The sequence below is a fragment of the Balaenoptera borealis genome, assembly GCF_965194805.1.
Source record: "Balaenoptera borealis genome assembly, chromosome: 12".
In the NCBI taxonomy this organism is placed as follows: domain Eukaryota; kingdom Metazoa; phylum Chordata; class Mammalia; order Artiodactyla; family Balaenopteridae; genus Balaenoptera; species Balaenoptera borealis.
The window spans coordinates 11,171,603-11,193,645 of record NC_138869.1 but is presented as its reverse complement, the minus strand read 5'-3'; the positions used below and the strand labels follow the sequence as shown (position 1 = coordinate 11,193,645).

The following is a 22,043-nucleotide window of genomic DNA, read 5'->3' as shown; positions in this document are numbered from 1 at the left end:
TACATGTATTTTTTGTGAATTATAGTTTTTTCCGGGTATATACGCAGGAGTGTGATTGCAGGATCATATGGTGACTCTATTTTTAGTTTTTAAGGAACCTCCATACTGTTCTCCAGAGTGGTTATACCAATTTACATTCCCACCAGAACATTTTCATTACCCCCAAAAGAAACCTGTACCCATTAGCAATCACTCCCCATTTTCCTCCTCGCCAGCCCTGCCAACCACTAATCTATCTTTTGACCCTCTGGATTTGCCCATTCTGGACATTTCATAAAAAATAGGATTGTATATGTGATCTTTTGTGATTGTCTTCTTCATTTAGTTCCACACTTCATCGCATCATAGGTTGTATCAGAACTTCATTATTTTCATTACTGAATAATATTCCATTGTATGGATATACCATATTTTATATATCTATTCATCAGTTGATGGACATTTGGGTTGTTTCCACTTTTTGGCTATTGTGAATTATGCTGCTGTGAGCCACGATGTACAAGTTTTTGTGTGGACATACGTTCTCATTTCTCTTGGGATATCTGTCTAGGAGTGGATCATATGGAAACTTTGTTTAAGCTTTTGAGGAACTGCCAGACTGTTTTCCAAAGTGGCTGCAGATCTCCTTTTGGCAGATGGGGAGACTGAGGCCCAGAGAGGGGAAGTGTCTTATGCAAAGCCACACACTGAATCAGAGCAAGAAAGGAGGAGCTAATCATCTAAATGGCCTCAATTCCACCCCACTCTGACCTCACTACCGTCTCACTCTCCACTTCTACCCCATCCATTCCTTTCCCTGCCCAGTAGCAAATCCTTTCCCATCAGTTCCTCCCAAAGGCTCCTGAAGCCACATCAAGATCAAGTTCGTGTCTGAGGGGTGACTTACAGGCTCTCTGCCACCTGGTCTTGCCTTTGCTTCATCACGTCTTTTTTTTTTTTTTTAAATGCAGCTTTATTGAGATATAATTCAAATGCCTTACTATTCATTTAAAGTAACCCAGCGCTCATTACATCTTTTTATTCTCTACACTTCAGGGTCACCCAAGTCTTGTTTCGGTTTCGTGGAAACACCACCACCTCAGCTCTTGGGACCTTGCATACACTGTTCCGTCTGCCTGGGATAATCTTCCCTTATATCTTCCCCTGGCTCTGTATCTAATTCCTTGTAATCCTTCACATCTTGAGATGATACTTTGCTGGGAAGCCTTCCCTGGCCTCCCAGGTTGGATGACTTGCAGGACATTCCCACAGCCTCCCTCGGATTATCCCTGTCACGACATGTGACACAGTTTTCTGAGCTCTTAAGGTCTGGAGTGTGGCTTGCTCGTGTGCACAGTTTTGGGCAGATGGTCAATGAATGTCTTGTTTAGTGAACAGGAAGATCTGAAAATATCTAGCATGGCACTGGGCATGTTGCAGAAATCCAGTAAATATTTGCAGACTTCATGGCCTACTAGGATAGGGCAGTTCCTCCTTTGGGGAACATTCCAGGTAATTAAAGGGTAAAACATGATTGTTTTTTCTTTCCTGGTACCCATGCCACCTTCTTCTGGCAGCAACACCCCTATTTTCCTTTAGGGAATCATCCTTATCCCATTTTCATTCCTTATAGTTTAGGTAGGGCTAAGCATTTCCTGGAATGTGTACATGACCCAAATCAAGTAGCCTGACTTTTACTGGAATTTTAAGGGGTGCTTTTCACTGGGGTTACTAAGCTGGTGTCTCCATGAGAAGACAAACTACCTGATAGTAGAAAAAGGCAGACCTGAGAAAGCAACCAAGTCTTGATGATATCAGTGAGGCCCTGGTTACAGTGAAGACACTGACCATTGAACATTTTAGTTACTGGACCAACTTACATTCCTTTAAAAAAAATTGCTTAAGCCAGATTGAGTTCTGTTTTTATCACTTGCAACTGCAGTATTCCTCACACAGTTAGTAATCCCCCGTGTCTCACACATACACCCATGCCCATCACACTCCTTATAGACCAGAGGAACCATACTGACTTTTGCCTCTAAGTGCAGGTTTACCTACTGTCCTCAAATCTAAGTCATCATTATTTTTCTGAGTTGTGTTGTGCAACTGACTGTCAATGTTTAGCCTTCCACGCAAGGTGCCTTCCATACCACTATCAGTAAGTGGACATTTCAGGTTGTCCTAAATGGTTTCAGGTGCTAAGTCCAGGTTGGTGGAAAAGTTAGAACGCTCATCTAGCAGTCTGACCCAAATTAAACTCCAAGAAGCACACATGATAAGGACTGTTCCCTGAACTTGTGAGCTGGTTCTGCGAAGAGCCTGCTAAAACAAACTTGGCTTTTCCCTTTGACTTGCTGGTGCCAAGGAAATGTGCATTTACCACTGTGATGGGTCAGAAAAGTCTCACACATTTTACCCACCTAACTTTGCTACAGGGAAAAGGACAAACTGTGTGTGGATCAAGAGGCAGACTGAAATGCTCTGAGGATGCCTTGTAGGAAAGAGGGTGACATCACTCTCAATCACCAGTTACTGTTTCCATTCCTGCCCTACCTGGACCTTTTGGTATATATCATACAACTCCCCACTTTGTCAGGGAGCAGTGAATTGTAGACATTTTAATCTGAAGGCCTTTGCTGGTTCTGTTCCCTCTGCTTGGGATGCCCTTCTACACTGCAGAACTCTTTCAAGGCCCAGGTCAAAGGTTAGCTCTCCTGGGAACCCTTGCTCCTTTAATATTTTATTTTAGCAGCTCTTTTAAATATTAGCATTTCTTACCTTGGGTCAGTGGGTCACTATGAATAGGCTTTGGAAAGTCTATTAGTGCTCCTGGGGTTACCCGAGAGGTCTGTGTGTCTGTGCCCATGTGTGTTACTCAGGAGGGGAGGGTCAGAACTTCCATCAGATTCTCAAAGAGGTCCTGTGACCCAGTGAACGATTAAGAACCACCAATTTCTTATGTGTCTCTCTTATGAGTTCCTGAGGGCAAGAGTTACATCTTTTTCCATCTTAGACTCTCCAGCACTGGTCCATGATAGACACTGATAACTGCTGGCAGAAGGCTGTTAGTGACCCACAGAGGCAACATTTTTACAGGCAAAGAAAAGGAAACAGGATGGTTTAATTTGTAGAGTTGAGTTGTTTGTTTTTGATTATAGCGTTCAGCATGTAAATTACATTCACCTCGTGGTACAGAAATGGCCCTCTGCCACTTCCCTGGGACAGTTAATCCAGGCAGAATTATTCCTGGGCAACCCTTACCTATGTGTCTGCCAGCAATCACCCTCTCTCCCTTCTTTTTTTTTTATTTTTTATTTTTCTTCCTCTCTCCCTTCTTACAACCATATGTAAGCTCTCTCTCATCCAGAATAACTTGGACATGGGGTCTGTCGTTCAACAGAGTAGCCATATACAGTACAGCACCACTGATTTGTCAACGGATTTGATATATTCTGAACTCCAGATGAAGACCTTGCATTACTTAACTGTTGAAGTCTTTGAGGATCCCAAAGGCACTTGAGAATCTGGCAGTGTCTCAGGGTCACCAATTTTCACTGGACAGTATTAAGACATAGAGAAGGTTTGCTAAGTCTGTCCTGGCCCTGGGTATTCACTCTGAAAAGAGTTTGTTTGAATAAGGTTTTAACATATTGGCTCTTCATGTCATTCTGCAGGCGCAAAATGAACAACACAGAGTTTCATCCATTGGTCCTAAATTTTCGGTAATGAAAATGTATTATTTGCATAAGGAAAGTTATAAAAATAATAACAAAAAATTAAAGGTAAAACACGGGGTGTTTGGATCCCAAGAAAACAGGCGTTTACTATGGTTTAGAAGTCAGAGTGACTGTACATAATCATTAGGTTTAATTGACAACACTTTTTCTGAAATTCCTGAATTTTTGCTAAGTTTTATATATTATCACTAGCTTGAGTTTCTCCCCCTCTCTTACTTTTATTACTAGAGTCACCAGAAGGAAAACTGTAAACATTTCAAAACTCGTTGTTTCTGGGCAAGTCACCCAGCACACACTCCTCATGTTTCTTTTGGTTTCAAACATAAAGGGGAACCCGGCTCAGACAAGAACAATCCTTGCTGCACACCCGCCAGCTCACGCATCCCCCTTTTTATTCCGAGAGGCTCCAGCTCAAACAAAAGTTACAAGGTTAAGCACTACTCCGAGTTCCTGACACAGCTGACCCCTGCTTGGTCTTCAAAAAATAGAGGTCTGTAATTCCTTTTTGAACATGCCTTCGAAGTGGAGGTCTTTGGCCATGAGCTCCTCTTCGACATCATCTAGTGCCCACTGGTGATCCGTCAGCTCCAAAGCTTCCCACTCTGTCTGCAGAGGAAGAGAATGTGGGGGCAGGGAGAGAAGGGCTGTTATAAGAGCAGCGCTGACTTGCTTGGGCCAGGAGCTGGGTTCAGCTATGTATATGTGAAGCTCACTCAATCCTATGAGGTAGGTGCTGCTCTCCCCTTACCCACCCCCCTGCCCCCAAGTTACAGACTAGGAGACTAGGCTAAGAAAGAAAGAATTTGTTCAAAGTCATTGGAGCTGGCAACTAATAACATTTCTCAAGTATTCTATTAATGCTGACTACTTTCGCTTTTAGTAGGTTTTTAAAAAATGTTGTATGAAACTTAATGTGCAATACAAATGTTAGCTCATGGGTGTGGGTTTTTAAATATATAATTTAGGCCGTAAAATTCACCCCTTTAATATGTGCAATTTAGTGGTTTTTAGTATATTCACAAAGATGTGCAACCATCACTACCTAATTCCAGAACACTTTTGTCACTGCAAAAACAACTCCATGTCAAACAGCAAACACTCCCCACTATCCCCTCCCCCAACCACTGGCAACTACTACTTTACTTTCTGTATCTTTTTTTTTTTTTTTTTTTTTGGCTTTGTTGGGGCTTCGTTGCTGCGCGGGCTTTCTGTAGTTGCAGCGAGAGGGGGCTACTCTTCCTTGCGGTGCGCGGGCTTCTCATTGCGGTGGCTTCTCTTGCTGCGGAGCACGGGCTCTAGGCACGCGGACTTCAGTAGTTGTGGCTTGAGGGCTCTAGAGCACAGGCTCAGTAGTTGTGGCTCATGGGCTTAGTTGCTCCGCAGCATGTGGGATCTTCCCGGACCAGGGATCAAACCCTTGTCCCCTGCATTGGCAGGCGGATTCTTAACCACTGCACCACCCGGGAAGTCCCTGAACATTCTTGTACTAAGTTTTTGTGTGAACATGTGTTTTCAATTCTCTTGGGTACTTCGCTAAGAGTAGAACTGCTGGGTCATATATGGTAACTGTGATTAACTCTTTGAGGAAAGGCTAAAAACTGTGTTCCGAAGTGGCTGCACAATCACCAGCAGGTATGAGGGTTCCAATTTCTTTGTATCTTTGTCAACACTCATTATCCATCTTTGTATCTCATTGTGGTTTTGATTTGCATTTCCCTGATGACTAATGATGTTGGGCATCTTTTCATGAGCTTAGCTTATTGGGTATTTGTGTATCTTCTTTGGAGAAATGTTTATTCATGTCTTTTGCCCATTTTTACTGGATCATCTTTTTATTGTTGAGTTCTAAGAGTTCTTTATTCTGAATACTGGACCCTTATCAGATATATGATTTGCAGACATTTTCTCTGATTCTCTGGGTTGTCTTTTCACTTTCTTAATAGTGTCTTTAGAAGCACAGTCTTCATTTTGACAAAGTTCCACTTATCTATTTTTCCTTTTGCTGCTAATACTTTTGATGTCATATCTAAGAAATCATTGCCTAATCCAAGGTCACAAACATTTACACCTATGTTTTCTTTTAAGAGCTTTATAATTTTAGCTCTTATATTTAAGTCTTTGACCCATTTAAAAACTTTTATTCAAAAAAATTTTTTTTATTGTGGTAAAATATATATACAATACAAAATTTGCCACTTTTAGCCACTGTTAAGTATACAATTTAGTGGCATTTATTAGGTTCACAATGCTGTGCAACCATCACCACTATCTATTTCCAAATTTTTCATCCCCTGAAACAGAAACTCTGTACCCAGTAAGCAATAAGAATCTTTTCTCCCCTACTGAATTGTCTTGGCACCTTTGTCAAAAATCATTTGATCTAAATGTATGGATTTATTTCTGAACTCTCAATTCTATTCTGTTGATCTGGATGTCTGTCCATATGCCACTCCCACACAGTCTTCATTACTGTAGCTCAGAAGTAGGTTTTCAGATCAGGAAGTGTGAGTCTTCCAACTTTGTTATTATTCAACATTGTTTTGCCTGTTCTGGGGCCCTTTCATCTCCATATGAACTTCTGGATTAGCTTGCCAATTTCTGCAAGACAGGTTGGTGGAATTTTGATAGGGATTATGTTGAATCTGTAGATCAACAGATCTAGGGCTATTGCCATCTTGATAATATTAAGTCAAGATAATATGTACATGGATATATTTCCATTTATTTAGGTCTTCTTTAGTTTCTTTCAGCAGTATTTTACAATTATCAGTGTACAAGTCTTGTGTGTTTTAAATTTCTTCTTATTTTATTCTTTTTGATACTATTGTAAGTGGAATTGGGTTTTTAAATTTTTTTTTAATTGAAGTATAGTTGATTTACAATGTTGTACCAATCTCTGCTATACAGAAAAGTGAATCAGTTATACGCATATAGACATTATTTTTTTACATTCTTTTCCATTATGGTTTGGAATTGTTTTCTTAATTTCAATTTTTCAGATTCTTTATTACCAGTGTGTAGAACAACGACTGCTTTCTGAATATTGATCTTGTATCCTAAAACCTTGCTGAACTTATTACGTGTAATAGTTTTTTTGTGGATTCCTTACGATATTCTATATATGAGACCATGTTATTTGCAAACAAAGATAGTTTTACTTCTTCCTTTCTAATCTAGATGCCTTTTATTTCTTTTTCTTGCCTAACTGTCCAGGCTAGAACATCTAGTACAATGTTGAGTAGAAGTGGTGAGAGTGGACATCCTTGTCTTGTTCCTAACCCTAGGGGAAAAGCTTTCAGTATGAGTATGGATGTTAGTTGTGGGTTTTTCATAGATATCTTGCATCAAGATGAGCAAATTCCCCTCTATTTCTAGTTTTTATCATGAAAAATTAGTGAGAGTTTGCTGTACAAAAATTATATTGGATTTTACACATTCCAGAATCATTTCATGAAAGGCCGTTAAGTAATTTAGATTTTTTTTTTTTTTGGCTGTGCTGCGTGGCCTGTGGGACATTAGTTCCTTGGCCAGGGATTGAGCCCAGGCCCTCAGCAGTCAGAGCGCGGAGTCCTAATCACTGGACCGCCAGGGAATTCCCAATTTAGATTTTATTGAATGAAATTTATATCACGGTCCAAAAAAGTTCAAAATATTCCAAATGTTTACTTGGTACCTCTGATTGGGCTGTTTTGTTTTTTTTTAAATTTATTTATTTATTTATTTATTTATTTTTGGCTGCGTTGGGTCTTCGTTGATGCTCACGGGCTTTCTCTAGTTGCGGCGAGCGGGGGCTACTCTTCGTTGCAGTGCGCGGGCTTCTCATTGCAGTGGCTTCTCTTGTTGCAGAGCATGGGCTCTAGAGCACAGGCTCAGTAGTTGTGGCGCACGGGCTTAGTTGCTCCGCGGCATGTGGGATCTTCCCGGACCAGGGCTCGAACCCATGTCCCCTGCATTGGCAGGCGGATTCTTAACCACTGCGCCACCAGGGAAGTCCTGGGCTGTTTTTATAACTTCATTTACAGTGTGGATTAAACTGGGTGAGCATTTAAAAACCAGTAAAAGGGGCTTCCCTGGTGGCGCAGTGGTTGAGAATCTGCCTGCCAATGCAGGGAACACGGGTTCGAGCCCTGGTCCGGGAAGATCCCACATGCCGCGGAGCAACTAAGCCCGTGAGCCACAACTACTGAGCCTGCGCGTCTGGAGCCTGTGCTCCGCAACAAGAGAGGCTGCGATAGTGAGAGTCCCGCGCAGCGCGATGAAGAGTGGCCCCAGCTTGCCGCAACTAGAGAAAGCCCTCACACAGAAACGAAGACCCAACACAGCCAAAAATAAATAAATAAATTAAAAAAAAAAAAAAAAAAAAAAAAACAGTAAAAGTACCAAGAATCTCTAATTTACTTAACAGATGATTCTGTCTCTGGAATAAGAGACGTGTAAACGGAAATACATTTTTGCTAAATTTAAAGGATGGAACCATACATACTACACTCACTTCAGGAAATTCATCTTTAAAAGTAACTCTGGTAACACCTTTCCGAGCTTCAGTGAAGCTCGGAGGAGAAGTGAGTGTACCTTAAAAGCTTTGTTGGTGTCGGCAGGCATGGCCATGGCTGCTCCAGTCATCTGTTCCTGCATCATCCGTGATTGGTCAGCAGCTGCAGAGTAAGACACATCCGCGTGAGTGCCAGGGCGCAGAGAGCACCTAGGACCCTCAGAGAAGGATGGTCCTTACACAGCACTTACAGATGCTTGGTAGTGGGTTAGAGAACCATATGACAGTTCACTGGCCCTGTCACGCACTATGTGAAAGCACTTTACCTCTTCTGAAAAATGGACATGATAATAGCAGGAGAAGGAAGATAACTAAAGGAAGTGCTAAACTTTATTTCAAATTTAAATAACACTAACAACAGCCATCAGTTACTGAGCAACTCCTACATGCCAGGTACTTCACTAAGTACTTTATGTGTCTACCTCATCTACTCCTAACAACAAACCCAGAAGTCAATCATTAAGGTCCCTATTTTACAGATAGGCAAACAGAGGACTGGAGTGCTTAAGTAACTTGCCCAAGGTCCCAGCTTGGCAGAGAGAGCCAGGATTGATACCAGCAGGAACTCTAGTCAATGAGTAAACTGATCAAACCCAGCCTTCTTTCAGCTTCAGGTTTACAGGCTTGTATTGCTGGAGCTGGATCCCTCACAGGAGGGCATCAGACTCTGGGCAACTAAATACCATCCCCATGATTACCAAGGAGAATTCAGATCTTCAATCTGACCCTGGGGTTTTTAAGACTCAGAATACCTCAGAAACTTATGAATACGTTTAAGGAATGAAGCACTGTATTTGACTGTGTTCACAAACAGCATAGACTACATGATCATTCTGGCCCTGGCGTGAATGACTCATCTATTGAAGTATTTGCTTCTTACCATTATCTTGGCCCAAAATCAGAGAGTAAATGCTCCGAAGCCCAAAGACATTGAGGAAATACCAGGATGCAGAACTCACCCTAGGAAGCAAAAGTGAAACAATGTAGGTAAGTTATTTCAGAATTAACCTAGTTCACACACTTTTCTACCATCCAAAGTTGTTCAGAGTATGTAAAGGAATCACCTGGGGCAGGCTGTAGTCATCCAAAGCACAACCAAAGAAGAAACACAAGTTGTGAAGGCCATGTTGCAAATAGTTATAGCTCTCTGCAGGCGAACAGCTGAGCACTGGATTTGGACAGACTTGGGGGTCAAATCTCAATTCCTCCACTCACTTCCCAGAGTTGCCATGAGGATAAAATAAGGTAATATACGGAGGCAAACTGCTCCTTCCGGCTATGTGATAAATTCTTTGGCATTCAGTAGCAGGAACTGAACTCACAACTGGTGTGCTTCATTTTATCAGGGAATGCAAGCTTTGTTTAATTTTTCCTTCATACATAATAGGTTTTCAAACCATTTATTATTTGTAATCATAAAAACAACACACACTTGTTATATATAATAAATGCCAACAATACTAAAGTACATAAAATATAAATAGAAAGAGGCCTCCTGTCCTGAATTCCATTCTCTAGAAGGAATCACAAGTGTTGGTGGGCTTCATACTGAAGACTGTAGCAACTGGGAAAGCCATTCCAAGTTTTGAACTATTATCATCAAAGCCCTCCTTAGCTTAGGTTTCCCACCTTACCCCAATAAAGTTAATATGCTCGCATATAATAAAAACTAAAGAGTATAAGAAATGATACAGAGATGGAAAGAACCCACACTTCATTCCAATACTTGGGTCACACCTATCTGTACATAATGTTGCAGGTTGGTAAGCTAGTTTATAGCCGGTTCTAGGCTCCTTTGTCCATGCGAGTATGTCAGATGCTGAGAAAAGATAAAAAAGCTTTTCTCCAGCCCATGAAGTTTTTGTTTAGCCCACATGAGACTGGAAGGTCAAGGTTTAATAGAGTCATGCTACTCATATTAAGTATAGCTTTTCTCCTCTGGGGGAAGGGCACATAGCCAAGACTCTCCCAGCACCGGGTCTATCCTGTCCCTCCCAAACAACCAGAGACTGCTCTGCTCCAACTGGGGAGTGAATCAAGATCAGCACTGGTTACCCCCCGTTGCCCATTCTCCTCCTTCTCCTACTGTTTGGCTTCCTTTAGATGCTAGTCTTTGGGAAGCCATAGACAAAATAATCTGGAGAGACCACATGAAGAAGCACTACTGCATTCCAGAGGCTGTAGCAGTGTTCTAAGAGCTCTTCAGATTTTGGGTTTTATTACTCTGCTATAAAAAACAGAATGGTAAGACACGAGTGTTGGATTTGGACAGGTTTGTGGTCAAATCTCAATGTCTCCAATTACTTCATAGGGTTTCCATATATTATAAAATAATATATGGAAAATCCTTAGAACGGTGACTGGTACCAATGAAAAGGATTAATGTTGTTATTAGCAGTAATGTATTTTGGAAAAAAGAATACCAACATCCACTTCCATAAGCTCCAGGGTATGTATTGCTAAAAAGTCTGCCTTGGCCAGAGTTCCTGGCTTTATCTTTTAAATTTCTTGGAGTGGACACATCTGCTCTTGCACTCCTCAGCCCCAAGATGCTAGGGAAAAAGAGGCTGATACAGGGCTTCCCTGGTGGCGCAGTGGTTAAGAATCCTCCTGCCAATGCAGGGGACACGGGTTTGAGCCCTGGTCCAGGAAGATCCCACATGCCATGGAGCAACTGAGCCCATGCGCCACAACTACTGAGCCTGCGCTCTAGAGCCCGCGAGCCACAGCTACTGAGCCCGTGTGCCACAACTACGGAAGCCCGCGCCCCTAGAGCCCATGCTCCGCAACAAGAGAAGCCATCGCAATGAGAAGGTCTCGCACTGCAACGAAGAGTAGCCCCCACTCGCCACAATTAGAGAAAGCCCGCATGCAGCAACGAAGACTCAACACAGCCAAAAATAAAATTAATTAATTAATTAATTAAAGAGGCTGATACATTCTCTCCTTTTGCAAGACTCATGTAAAAGTTGCCATAATCCACCTGTGGCATTCTGAGTGGAGTTTCAATGAGAAAAACTCCAAAAACCTATTCCAGTGAAGCAGGCAAACTGGAAATCCTGTTCTTTAAGAGATCCCTGTTTTAGATTTTGGTTGGTGTTTTTATTAAATAGAAGAAAGTCCTTACCAGGAGGCATCTAATGTGAGTAGTTCAATTCCTTGCTGTAGCATAGGCTTAAAACGGAGGGTCAGTGGAAACGGGACCTTGGCTGCAGAGAAGAAAGAAAAAATTCAGAATCACTCCCAGCTTCCTTTGTAGAACAGTTTAAGTGTGATGCACATATTATTTCCCTGAGGAGGTGGGAAATCTGTACCATACAGTGTTTAGAAAATGATTTCTACAAGGAGATGTGTGTCACCTTCTGAAGAATTAACAGTCAAATGTCACTCTGCTCTAGTTCCTTGAAAAACACCAGCTTCTCAAGTGCTTAAGAAGCAGGGGCTCAAACTGAGCTGTGTCCCAAAATCTGGAAAAGAAACTTGCACTGATCTGTTAAGCCCAAAGTGGAATACATACACACAACGAACTACATTACTGAGAAACCTAGTTCATTTAAATCAAAGCAGCTTACAAACAAATTGACCAACAACTCACCCCAACACCTAGAAAATGAAGTCAAGACAGAAATAGGCTCCCTTTCTCCTACTCACTAGAATACCAAACTAGTTTCGGATATAAACTAGCAATCCACTTGTTTGAGTCCCTATTAGTAAAAAAGCAACCACATCATGAATTTATGATCATTTTGGGATAAGAGCCATAAAATCAGAGCATATTAAATTTTTTTGTTCAAAGACTTATCAGTTTCCACTAGAGAACATAGGACCCGTGATAGTAGTGTCTCAGCAGCCCTTGGATTTCTGAACAGGGTCATGGGAAAGGATCACAGATGAAGTAAACCTGAAGTCTTCTGGGTCTATAACTTACTTGTGACAAAGCCTGAAAACGTCATGTTGATCCATCCACCAATAAGAATCATAGGGAGGACATTTGTGACATTGCCTTTCATCATGTCTGTGAGCATAGTGGGATCTAAGACAAAACACAAGAAACCAATACCTGTTACCACTGTTGGCAGGGACTTACTCCTGTTTTCTGTAAGTTTTTAATTTATTTGATAATTAAAGTAATACAAGCTCATTGTAAAAAATTCAAACGACATAGAAACACAGGATGCAGACAGTTCCTCTGAGCCTACTCTCTGAACATTTTTAACTGTTTGTTTTATCTCCTTCCATCTTTATATATCTATAAAAACATACATATGCACTTATACATGAATATACACACAATAGTTTCTCTCTCTCTATATATATATATACGTATAAAGGGATACTATGCTTACTATTCTGCTACTTTTTTTGTTTGTTTGTTTTGTTTTTTGACTGTGTTGGGTCTTCGTTGCTGCGTGCGGGCTTTCTCTAGTTGCGGTAAGCGGGGGCTACTCTTTGTTGTGGTGCATGGGCTTCTCATTGCGGTGGCTTCTCTAGTTGCGGAGCATGGGCTCTAGGTGCGCGGGCTTCAGTAGTTGTGGCACATGGGCTCAGTAGTTGTGGCTCGCAGGCTCTAGAGTGCAGGCTCAGTAGTTGTGGCGCATGGGCTTAGTTGCTCCATGGCATGTGGGATCTTCCCGGACCAGGGCTCGAACCCGTGTCCCCTGCATTGGCAGGTGGATTCTTAACCACTGTGCCACCAAGGAAGTCCCTATTCTGCTCTTTAATTTTAAAAAGTTAACATATTGGGAATGGTGTTTCCACATTGGTATAATATCTCTCATTATTTTTAATGTCTGCATGGGAGTCCACTGTGTGGTCACTCATCACTTCTGGGTAGGCCTATAGATTGTTTTTTTGTTTGTTTGGTTGGTTTTTTGGCCAATAAACAGTGTTACCAACAACTTCCTTGTACATAAATCTGCATGTTTATATAAGTGTTTCTGTAAGAGAAACTCTTAGAAGAATTTCTGGGCCAAGGGATTTACCATTTAAAACTGACTTTCAACAACAGTGAGAGGGCCTAACTTCCCATGACCTTGACAGTAGCAGTTTTGGTCAAGCTTTTCAATCTTTGCCAGTTTAATGGGCTATAAACGACATCTTGTTTTAATTTGCATTCCACTGATTTTAGTGATGTCAAGTATCTTTTCATATACTTATTGGTCTTTTTTTCTTGTAGGTTTTCTAAAAGACTTATTAAAATCAATTCCAGTATCTTCTGTCTAGGTTTAAAATAACTGGTTATCTCACCTAAAGAAATAGGTACTGAAATGAGTGGATAGGCAACACTGAATAATAAGTTATTTTGTTTTACTTTAAAGATGCTGTATTTTTCACATGACTGGGATCAGAGAAAGTAAGAAATCTGTTAGAGGAAAAACTGTAGGATGGGCCAAGCAATCATGTCTGACAAAGAAATAGATGGTCTAGGGAAGCAGTCAGGCAGAATCTGGAGGTCATCTGTCAGCAGTAGGATCCAGGCACTGGATGGGACCTGGGACTGGAATGCTCTCCAGCTGTGCTCCTCAGAGCCCCGGGTCCTGAGGAACAGCAAAGGGGAGAGACCCAGGGACAATGGCTCTAGTCCCCACCCCCTCAGCTGAGAGCTCTTTTTTTAATCCACTTTATACATTGGGGTTCCCTGAAGATTTATTTGAAAAAGAGAACCCCACTTCTGTAGATCCCTGTATCCGATGATCCCTAAGGTCCCTTAGATTACTGTCTTGTAAAATTTAAATTTCAAATAAAACGACATCCTCCCTGCCCATCCCCCCAATAATGATAAAAGTCTTCCTTAAAGATGAGAGAAGGGAATAAACATACCAGTCATAGGAGAAGGAGGAACAACCTTCCTTTTAGTTTTTTTGAAAAATCCATCCTCTGGGTTGTTGAAGTAATATTTTCGTGTCAGGAAAGACTAGTAGAAAAAAGAACTTTTTAAGGCTTAAAACTGTGACATAGCACATTGTCAAATTATTCCCCCAAGGTTTAGTCAGAAGGCCCTTGGAATATGCTGTTACACTCAGAGCTGGCAGCCTACTTGGCAGCTGACCTGACACTTTAGCTGAGTCACATTTAAAAACAATTTCCCAAGAAGGGCAAGGTCACAATGACAGCAAACACCACCAGGACACAGCTTAATTACTGACTTGCCCGCCTTCAGCTTTCCCCGAAGAATCCCCTTATAAAACATTCAGATATCTACTGCCCTCAACAGTGAATCGCGGAGCTTTTACTCATTTATGAGTACCTGTTTGGGAATGTATTTTCCATTTTCCCTGAGGACTCTGCTTCGAATTAGGACTTGACTGAAAAATACAACCAAGACAATGAGATTTTTAAAAGCGAAACACTAGAAGAAAATGAGAGAATAAAGTAGAACACCTATTTAAACACAAGACAGGGCCTATTTGGCAATAGCTCTGTGCGGAAACTTTTCAAAATACAGTGTTCTTAAAACCAGTAGAACATATTTAACCCAACAATGAGCTTTCCAAAAGAGCATTTTTCAGACGTGACTGTTCCTGAACAAAGATTTCTGAGGAAGGCACATTTGGGACATTACGCTCAGCTTTTTCTTACTTTATAATGAGCTAAGAAGGAACTTTCTCTGAGTGAAAAGAGTAGCAGTTGGATGCTACTCAGAAGACCTGGGACCAGGAGGAGGGAGGAAGGGTGAGGATAAACGAAGGAAGTTTTTAAACCCGATAGAGAAGTGAGTACAAGACTTGACAGGGTTGTTACCTGACAGACAACAAATAGAAATTGTACTCAGGACTCAGGATGTTAGTAAGCTTTCAATAAATACTTATTGAATTAATAAATGAAATTATCTGATACTTGAACATAATTGATCATTACAGATAACAAAGTGTAATACCACAAGTAGGCAGTGCTAAGATACAAACATCAAACAGAAGAGATAAAAATGCTAATTTTTTCTAGATTTTCAAAGGTTGTTTTAATGAGCGGAATAAAAAACCTCCTTAAGTTAATGGAAATCCTTCTTGAAAAGTGAAAAAAACTGTATACAGGAATGAACACAAGAAAACTGTGCTTGGTTTACTGTCTACTCCTCAATGTAGACCACCTGCTCTAAGCAGTCAGCCGGTACGCTTAGGGTCCCGCTGTCACCTTATGCATATTCTAGCTTCTCCATGTGCTGGGATTGCTCTAGTGCCCCCTCCCTCACCAATTCTACCTCATCATGCTCCAACACCCTTTTCAAATCCCACCTTCTCCATAGAACTCTTCTTTTTTTTTTAATTAATTTATTTATTTTTGGCTGAGTTGGGTCTTTGTTGCTGCGCGGGGTTTCTCTAGTTGCGGCACAGGCTCGGTAGCTGTGGCACCCAGGCTCAGCTGCTCCACGGAATGTGGGATCCTCCCGGACCAGGGCCCGAACCCGCGCCCCCCACATTGGCAGGCGAATTCCCAACCACCGCACCACCAGGGAAGTCCCAGAACTCTTTTTTTAATTGAAGTATAGTTGATTTACAATATTGCATTAGTTTCAGGTATACAACATAGTGATTCAGGTTTTTTTTTTGCATATTATTTTCCATTATAGGTTATTACAAGATATTAGATATAATTCCCTGTGTTGTACAGTAAATCCTTGTTGCTTATCTATTTTAGGTACAGTAGTTTGTATCTGTTAATCCCATACTTGTAATTTGTTCCTCCCTGCCTCCTGGTGCCCTTCGGTAACTGTAAGTTTGTTTTCTATGTCTGTGAGTCTGTTTCTGTTTTCTATATAGATTCATTTGTATTATATTTTAGATTTCACATGTAAGTGATATAGTGTTTCTCTTCGTCTGGCTTATTTCACTAAGCATAATATTCTCTAGGTCCATCCATGTTGCTGCAAATGGCAACATTTCATTACTTTTTATGGCTGAGTAATATTCCATGGAACTCTTTTTGATGCCCAGTGGCCTCATGGAATTCTCTCTGGTCCTCCTCCTCTTGACCTCATTATACTGTACAGCTGACTGCTCTATACACAAGCCTACAGAGGTGACAGGTGATATGTTTCGTTCCCTGGGAGCTAGTCTAAAGCTATTCACGGACTTCCCTGGTGGTGCAGTGGTTAAGAATCCGCCTGCCAATGAAGGGGACACGGGTTCAAGCCCTGGTCCGGGAAGATCCCACATGCCGCGGAGCAACTAAGCCCGTGAGCCACAACTACTGAGCCTGCACTCTAGAGGCCATGAGCCACAACTACTGAGCCCACGCGTCACAACTACTGAAGCCCATGCACCTAGAGCCCATGCTTCGCAAGAAGAGAAGCCATTGCAATGAGAAGCCCACACGCTGCAATGAAGAGTAGCCCCCACTCGCCACAACTAGAGAAAGTCCATGCGCAGCAACGAAGACCGAATGCAGCCAGAAATAAATTAAAAAAATAAATAAAGACATCTTTTTTAAAAATAAATAAAGCTGTTCACAATGTGGCCTATGTACGAACACTGGTCTGTGACGACGTAAGAATAGTCACTGAGAGTGAGGGTTTAGAAACCTTTATAGTAAATTGACATTGTCACAACATCCAAATATGTGATCAAAAAATTTTACAAAAGCACCAGTCTGAGATAAATTGGAAATTGAAAAACCAAAAAAATTGGTCCTTTACCACTGACAGTTTAAGCAGCACTGGGTCTCCAATAATGGGTAAGAATTTAAGCTCTGGTGTTGGACAGATGGGTTGAAGTCTTTGCTCTGCCACTTGTTAATTATGTGATCTTGGATGAGTCATTTAAATTCCCTACGCCTCCATTCATATTGTGTATAATAACAGATTTATTCTCATTGAAGAAATACTTCTTGAGCTTCTGAGTGCCATGTTAGGTGACACGAACAACAGTGATCAAAAAGCAAGTATCTCAAGAAAATTAAAGTTTAGTGGGGGAGAAAAACATTAATCAAATAACCACAGGAATAAATGTGAAATTCATCTGTATGTCCTAGGAAGGAGAGATGAATGGGGGATGTGACTGAGTCTAGTAAGTCGAGGTCTTGGAGAAAGCTTGGCTGAGGCGGTATGATTACATTGAAATCTTAAGGATGAGTAGAGATTACCTTGGCCACGTGCTGGAGGGAACAGCTTGGGCAAAAGCTGTGAGGGAGGAGTAAGCACTATGTCTCTGAGGACCTGAGAAAAGGCCATATGGCTGGAAGAAAGAGGACTACAGAAATGTGGTGAGACAAGGCTTGAGAGGTTGGCAAGAGCCAGACTATGCAAGGCCATGTGAATCCCAACGCTTTTTTAAAAAATTGTGGTGAAAAACATGTAACAAAATTTACCATCTTAACCACATTTAAGCGCACAGTTCAGTAGTGTTAAGTATATTCACATTGTTGTGAAATAGATCTCCAGAACTTTTTCATCCTGCAAAACTGAAACTCTTCCCATTGCACAGTAACTCCCCCATTCCCCCTCTCCCAGCTCCTGGTAACCACCATTCTATCAATATTTTCTGTGAATTTGACTACTTTAGATACTTCACATAAGTGGAATCATACAAATACTGTCTTTTTGGGTCTGGTTTCTTTTACTTAATGTCCTTAAGGTTTATCTATGTTGTACCATGTGACATGATTCCTTTCTTTTTAAGGGTTCTACTGTATTTTAGTCTTTATCTTAAAAGCAAAACGGGGAGGAAAGGAAACCCCTGCTGGTGGGAATGTAAATTGGTACAACCTTTATGGAAAATAGTATGGAGGTTCCACAAAAAATTAAAAATAGAATAGAATCACATTAAAAAATATATATATATATTTGCATCCCCATGTTCATTGCAGTATGAATCACAATAGCCCAGATATAGAAACAACCTTGAAAGGATAAAGACAACATGATATATATGTAGACACACACACACTGGAATATTATTCAGCCACGAAAAAGAAGGAAACCCCTCATTTGCAACAACATGGATGAACCATGAACACATTATACTAAATGAAATGAGCCAGACACAAAAGGACAAATACTGTATGATTCCACTTATATGAAGTACCTAGAGATAGAAAGTAGAACGGTGGGTCCCAGGGGCTGAGGGAGAAGGAAATGAGTTATTATTTAATAGGCCCAGAGTTTCTGTTAGGGATGAGGAAAATATTCTGGAAGTGGATGGTGGTGACAGTTGCACAACAATGTGAATGTACTTAATGTCATTGAATTGTATACTTAAAAACAGTCGAAATGGAAAATTTTATGTTATGTGTGTTTTACCACATTTTTTTTTAAAGAGCAAAAAGGAAATACTGAAGGACTTTAAGCTGAATTCTTCCTATATATTATGTCATTTAAAGTGATTACCACTGTACCGGCATATCCTAAGCACTAAGTTAATGGTATCTCCTATTTTCCTTGTGCATGTTTTATCACTTGGACTGAAACTCCCTGAGAGTAGGATCTTGACCTTGTCATATTTGGTACCCCAGAGCATACAGCACAGTGCAGGGCACATGGGTGGTCATCAAGAAAACCTTGTTCACTATAGATAATTCAGGACTTCCACAGGCTGAACAGAAATTCGGCTAGGTCTCTATACTGCTGAGCAATTTTGCAGAAGTGGGGTTGAGAATTGTGACCTTGAGGCATTTAAACCCTGAAGCAAGGCAAACTTAAATTATCCTATACATTCTAAACACTCAGTTTCTCTAAGGTCTGCAAATTCTACAAGCAATTTTTAATTTTGCATTTTCATTTCCATTAATATCTAAAAATAAGTCCTTGTACTGGTTATAAAGGTAAATTTCTGTTTTGCAGTGGTAACTTGCAAGTGAAAAACATTTTCTTAAGATAAAACTCTAGTTTTTGTTTTTTTTCCTTTCCGAAGAGTCAGTGTATTCTTCAATCTTGAGGACCACTTTTTACATACATTCTATTCCCAAATATGGTCTAATATTTTTTTATTTGTGTATTTTTCAGTTTTGGTTTAACACATTTTAGAAAAATTTTAGTAACTTTTGAGGCAGTGAAACTTAATTTATGAAACCAAATGTCCCATTTTGTGATCATTCAGGCTCATGGAAACTTACACTGTATCTAGAGAAATGTTTTACAGACATCATCTAAAATTTAATCCCCACGCCTGCTCTATGAGGCATGTCCTGGTATCATCGTCCTTTTGCAGATGAAGAAAGTGAAACACAGGGGTAACTCAGCCAAGGACAGTCAGCTGGAGGGGGCGCGATGTGAACCCGGGCAAACTGACATAACCCCTGCACTTTCTTGCCCAAGGTCACGAGAGAGTGAGATCGCCGGAGAGGGGAGGGAGCTGACCTGTCGGAGACTTGTTCCTGGGTGAGCTTCTTGTCGCTCTGCAGCAGGATGGACACGTAGTGGCGAATCATGCCCACGAAGAAGGTGATGATAACGATAGGCAGGACCACCCAGAGGCGGATGTTGGAGTCGAGCAGCAGCTCCGGCCCTGCCATCTTCACAGAGAGCCGGCTCCCGGCCACTTGTAGCCGGGTCGATCTTCACCGGGGCGCAGGTCTGCTCGTCGAGTTCGCCTCCGGGCCTTCTCACGCCCCTCAGCCAGGCGAGCCCGGAACCCCACCTCAGCCTCTGCCCTTGCGCCCTGCCCCCCGCCGGGCCGCGCGGCCGCCGGCTTCCGGCGGGGAAGTTTGACGTCACGGCGAGGCGCGCTTCGACGGCGTCCGTGTGGCGTTGCGCCGCGCGGGAAAGTCGAAAAGGATGAGCAACAAAGGCTTCTCGGCGGGTGAGTGGAGCAGCGGTCGTTTCCTCTAGAGGCTCCGCGTCTCTGCGGCCGGTCTCTAGGCCCCGGCAGAGCCCGGCCTTTTCATCTGGGGCTCCGCGCCCCGAACCTCAGCTTCCTCAACTGTCTTGTCATGGGATAATCCTCCCAGGTATCTCCTTGCGTCGTTAAAATGACGAAGTGAGGAGGGACTTGACCCCTGCTCCCTCCCCGGAGGACCTGGTCCGGGCAGCCCGTCCGGTCTCCCCGCCTTTCAGGCTTCTGTGGAAGCGGGACCGGTTAGCACGTTACGGGCGTGTGCCCTGAAGTCAGGAGGCCGTGACTTGCCTTAGTTTTTCCATCGACAGAATGGCTGGTAATGGTTATAAGTAGTAAACGAGGCAACGGATAAAGAAAACGCTTAGCATGACGCTTGGTACATAGTAATGGTAAATATTATTGGAAGGCACTGTTATAATCAAGAGTAAGTGTAGGTGGTAGTTAAGAGGCAGATCCTGGAGCCGGATTGCTAAATTGGAATCCCAGCTCTGCCACTGAATGTGAGAATAATGGTAGCTACCTCAAAAAGTTTTGTGAGGAATAAATGAAGTATCAAATGTAAAGCACTTAAAATAGTTTTTATTAGCCGTTAGTATTTACCTGCCTGCCAGCCATTCTCATTTAGCGAATATTCTCGGAAATTTTTTTTATGTCAGGTACCGTGCTGGGCACTAGGGATACCTGAAATAAAGGACACTGGGTTCCTGCTCTCAAGGAGCCCCACAGTCTAGTGCATTGTAAGGGCTCCTACATATACTCTGGAGCAGGGAAGCTGGAGTAGTAATCTCCCTTGGGGATAGGAGGAAGATGACATTTGACTGAGTCTTTAAGGAGGAGGAGTAATTTCCAGGCGGATAAGAGCATTTCAGGTGAAAACAACACCTTATGCAAAAGCACTGAAACCAGGAAGGTTCTAGTTTACAAAATTGAACTCCCTGTGGTTCAGGCCCTCCCCTACCTCTTCAGGCTCATTTCTCACTCTACATTCTCCCTGTTTCAGTGTTGAGTTTTTCCCTGCCTGGACCACTCTTCTCATACCTCTTCTACTGGCTAACTCTTATTTCAACCCTCAGGTCTCTGCTTAAAAATCACTTTCTCAAAGAGATTATCCCTGAGAAATTGTCCCTGCTTTTCTTCATCACCACCAACTAGACTAGATTTCCTCATAGCACCCTGCACTTTTCTTTTATAACTACATCAGGACTACTTGGTACTATATAGTAAACTCCCTGAGGACAGGGGTTGTATGTGGTTCACTGTTGTAACCCCAGCACCTAGCACAGTCCCTAGCGTGTAGTATTGGGTTAATGAGTTAAAGGAGCAGTAGACTGGGGCTAGATGATGAAGGATCTTAAATGTCAGAGAACTGTGGGTTTTATCTTTCAGCAAGAGGGAAACGGTCTGGCTAAAGAGGCAATTAGGTAAACAAGTCTTGAAAACAAGGGAGTTTTGACCAGATAGAGGAGTTGAAATTTTCTCAGCACCTGGATTTAGATAGCATTATTGTAAAGTCTTTGGTTTTGGATAGTTTTCTTTGAGCTAATAGCTTTAACTTCTCAGAATTCAGCTTCTAACAGGTAATTTCTGTTCTCTGATTTGCTCTGCAAAGTAATTTAACTGAAGAAGGCTTTGGTCAAAATGGTTTCCAAAAGAAGACTCCCAACATCTGAGGATAGAGGGAGCCTGACAGAAGATGCCTCTAGTAAGTGTCTAGTCATTTGTTGCTTTATTTCCTGTAGCAAATGTGTGAGGCACTAAAAGGGTTATAAAGTTCCTGCTTTCAAGTGCTGGAGTCACCAAGGCTTAATGGATGGGGCACACAGAATCTAGTATCAGGAGATTTGGAATGAAATTTCTGCCTCTAATTGCATGTATGACTTTGGGCATGCCCATAGTCAGTGAGTTTCAGTCTCCACATACGTAGGAGGAATCTACATACATAAGAGCTTAACTATTGTACATCCTTTAGGTGCTGGGGCACAAAGATACGACATAGTCTATACCCTT

The 22,043-nt window shown here is 41.8% G+C and overlaps 2 protein-coding genes and 1 long non-coding RNA gene across 17 annotated transcripts in view; 2 read left to right on the top strand and 1 right to left on the bottom strand.

The window, feature by feature from the left end:
* The window catches only part of LOC309606849, a 29,128-nt gene extending 9,474 nt beyond the window's left edge, over positions 1-19,654 (top strand). The window contains exon 3 of the long non-coding RNA XR_014232077.1: positions 19,517-19,654. This is a non-coding gene — a long non-coding RNA (uncharacterized lncRNA). The remainder of the gene's footprint in view (positions 1-19,516) is intronic.
* On the bottom strand, positions 3,777-19,881 carry EMC3 (ER membrane protein complex subunit 3). Its single transcript, XM_082344439.1, has 8 exons — positions 19,559-19,881; positions 14,516-14,573; positions 14,089-14,182; positions 12,197-12,301; positions 11,396-11,477; positions 9,149-9,228; positions 8,289-8,371; positions 3,777-4,322 (listed from the first exon to the last, which is right to left on the bottom strand). The coding sequence occupies exons 1-8, from the start codon at positions 19,711-19,713 to the stop codon at positions 4,194-4,196; spliced, it is 786 nt and encodes a 261-aa protein (XP_082200565.1). The 5' UTR covers positions 19,714-19,881; the 3' UTR covers positions 3,777-4,193.
* Positions 19,834-22,043, top strand: part of FANCD2 (FA complementation group D2) — a 55,744-nt gene continuing 53,534 nt past the window's right edge. For 10 of the 15 annotated variants that reach the window (XM_082344323.1, XM_082344336.1, XM_082344330.1 and 7 more), the window contains exons 1-2: positions 19,863-20,000; positions 21,646-21,738. In XM_082344323.1, the coding sequence (XP_082200449.1) occupies positions 21,675-21,738 (64 nt within the window). In that variant the 5' untranslated portion in view covers positions 19,863-20,000; positions 21,646-21,674. Of the gene's footprint in view, positions 20,149-21,645; positions 21,739-22,043 lie in introns of all 15 variants that reach the window. The other 5 variants (XM_082344327.1, XM_082344331.1, XM_082344328.1 and 2 more) reach the window with 3 other exon arrangements.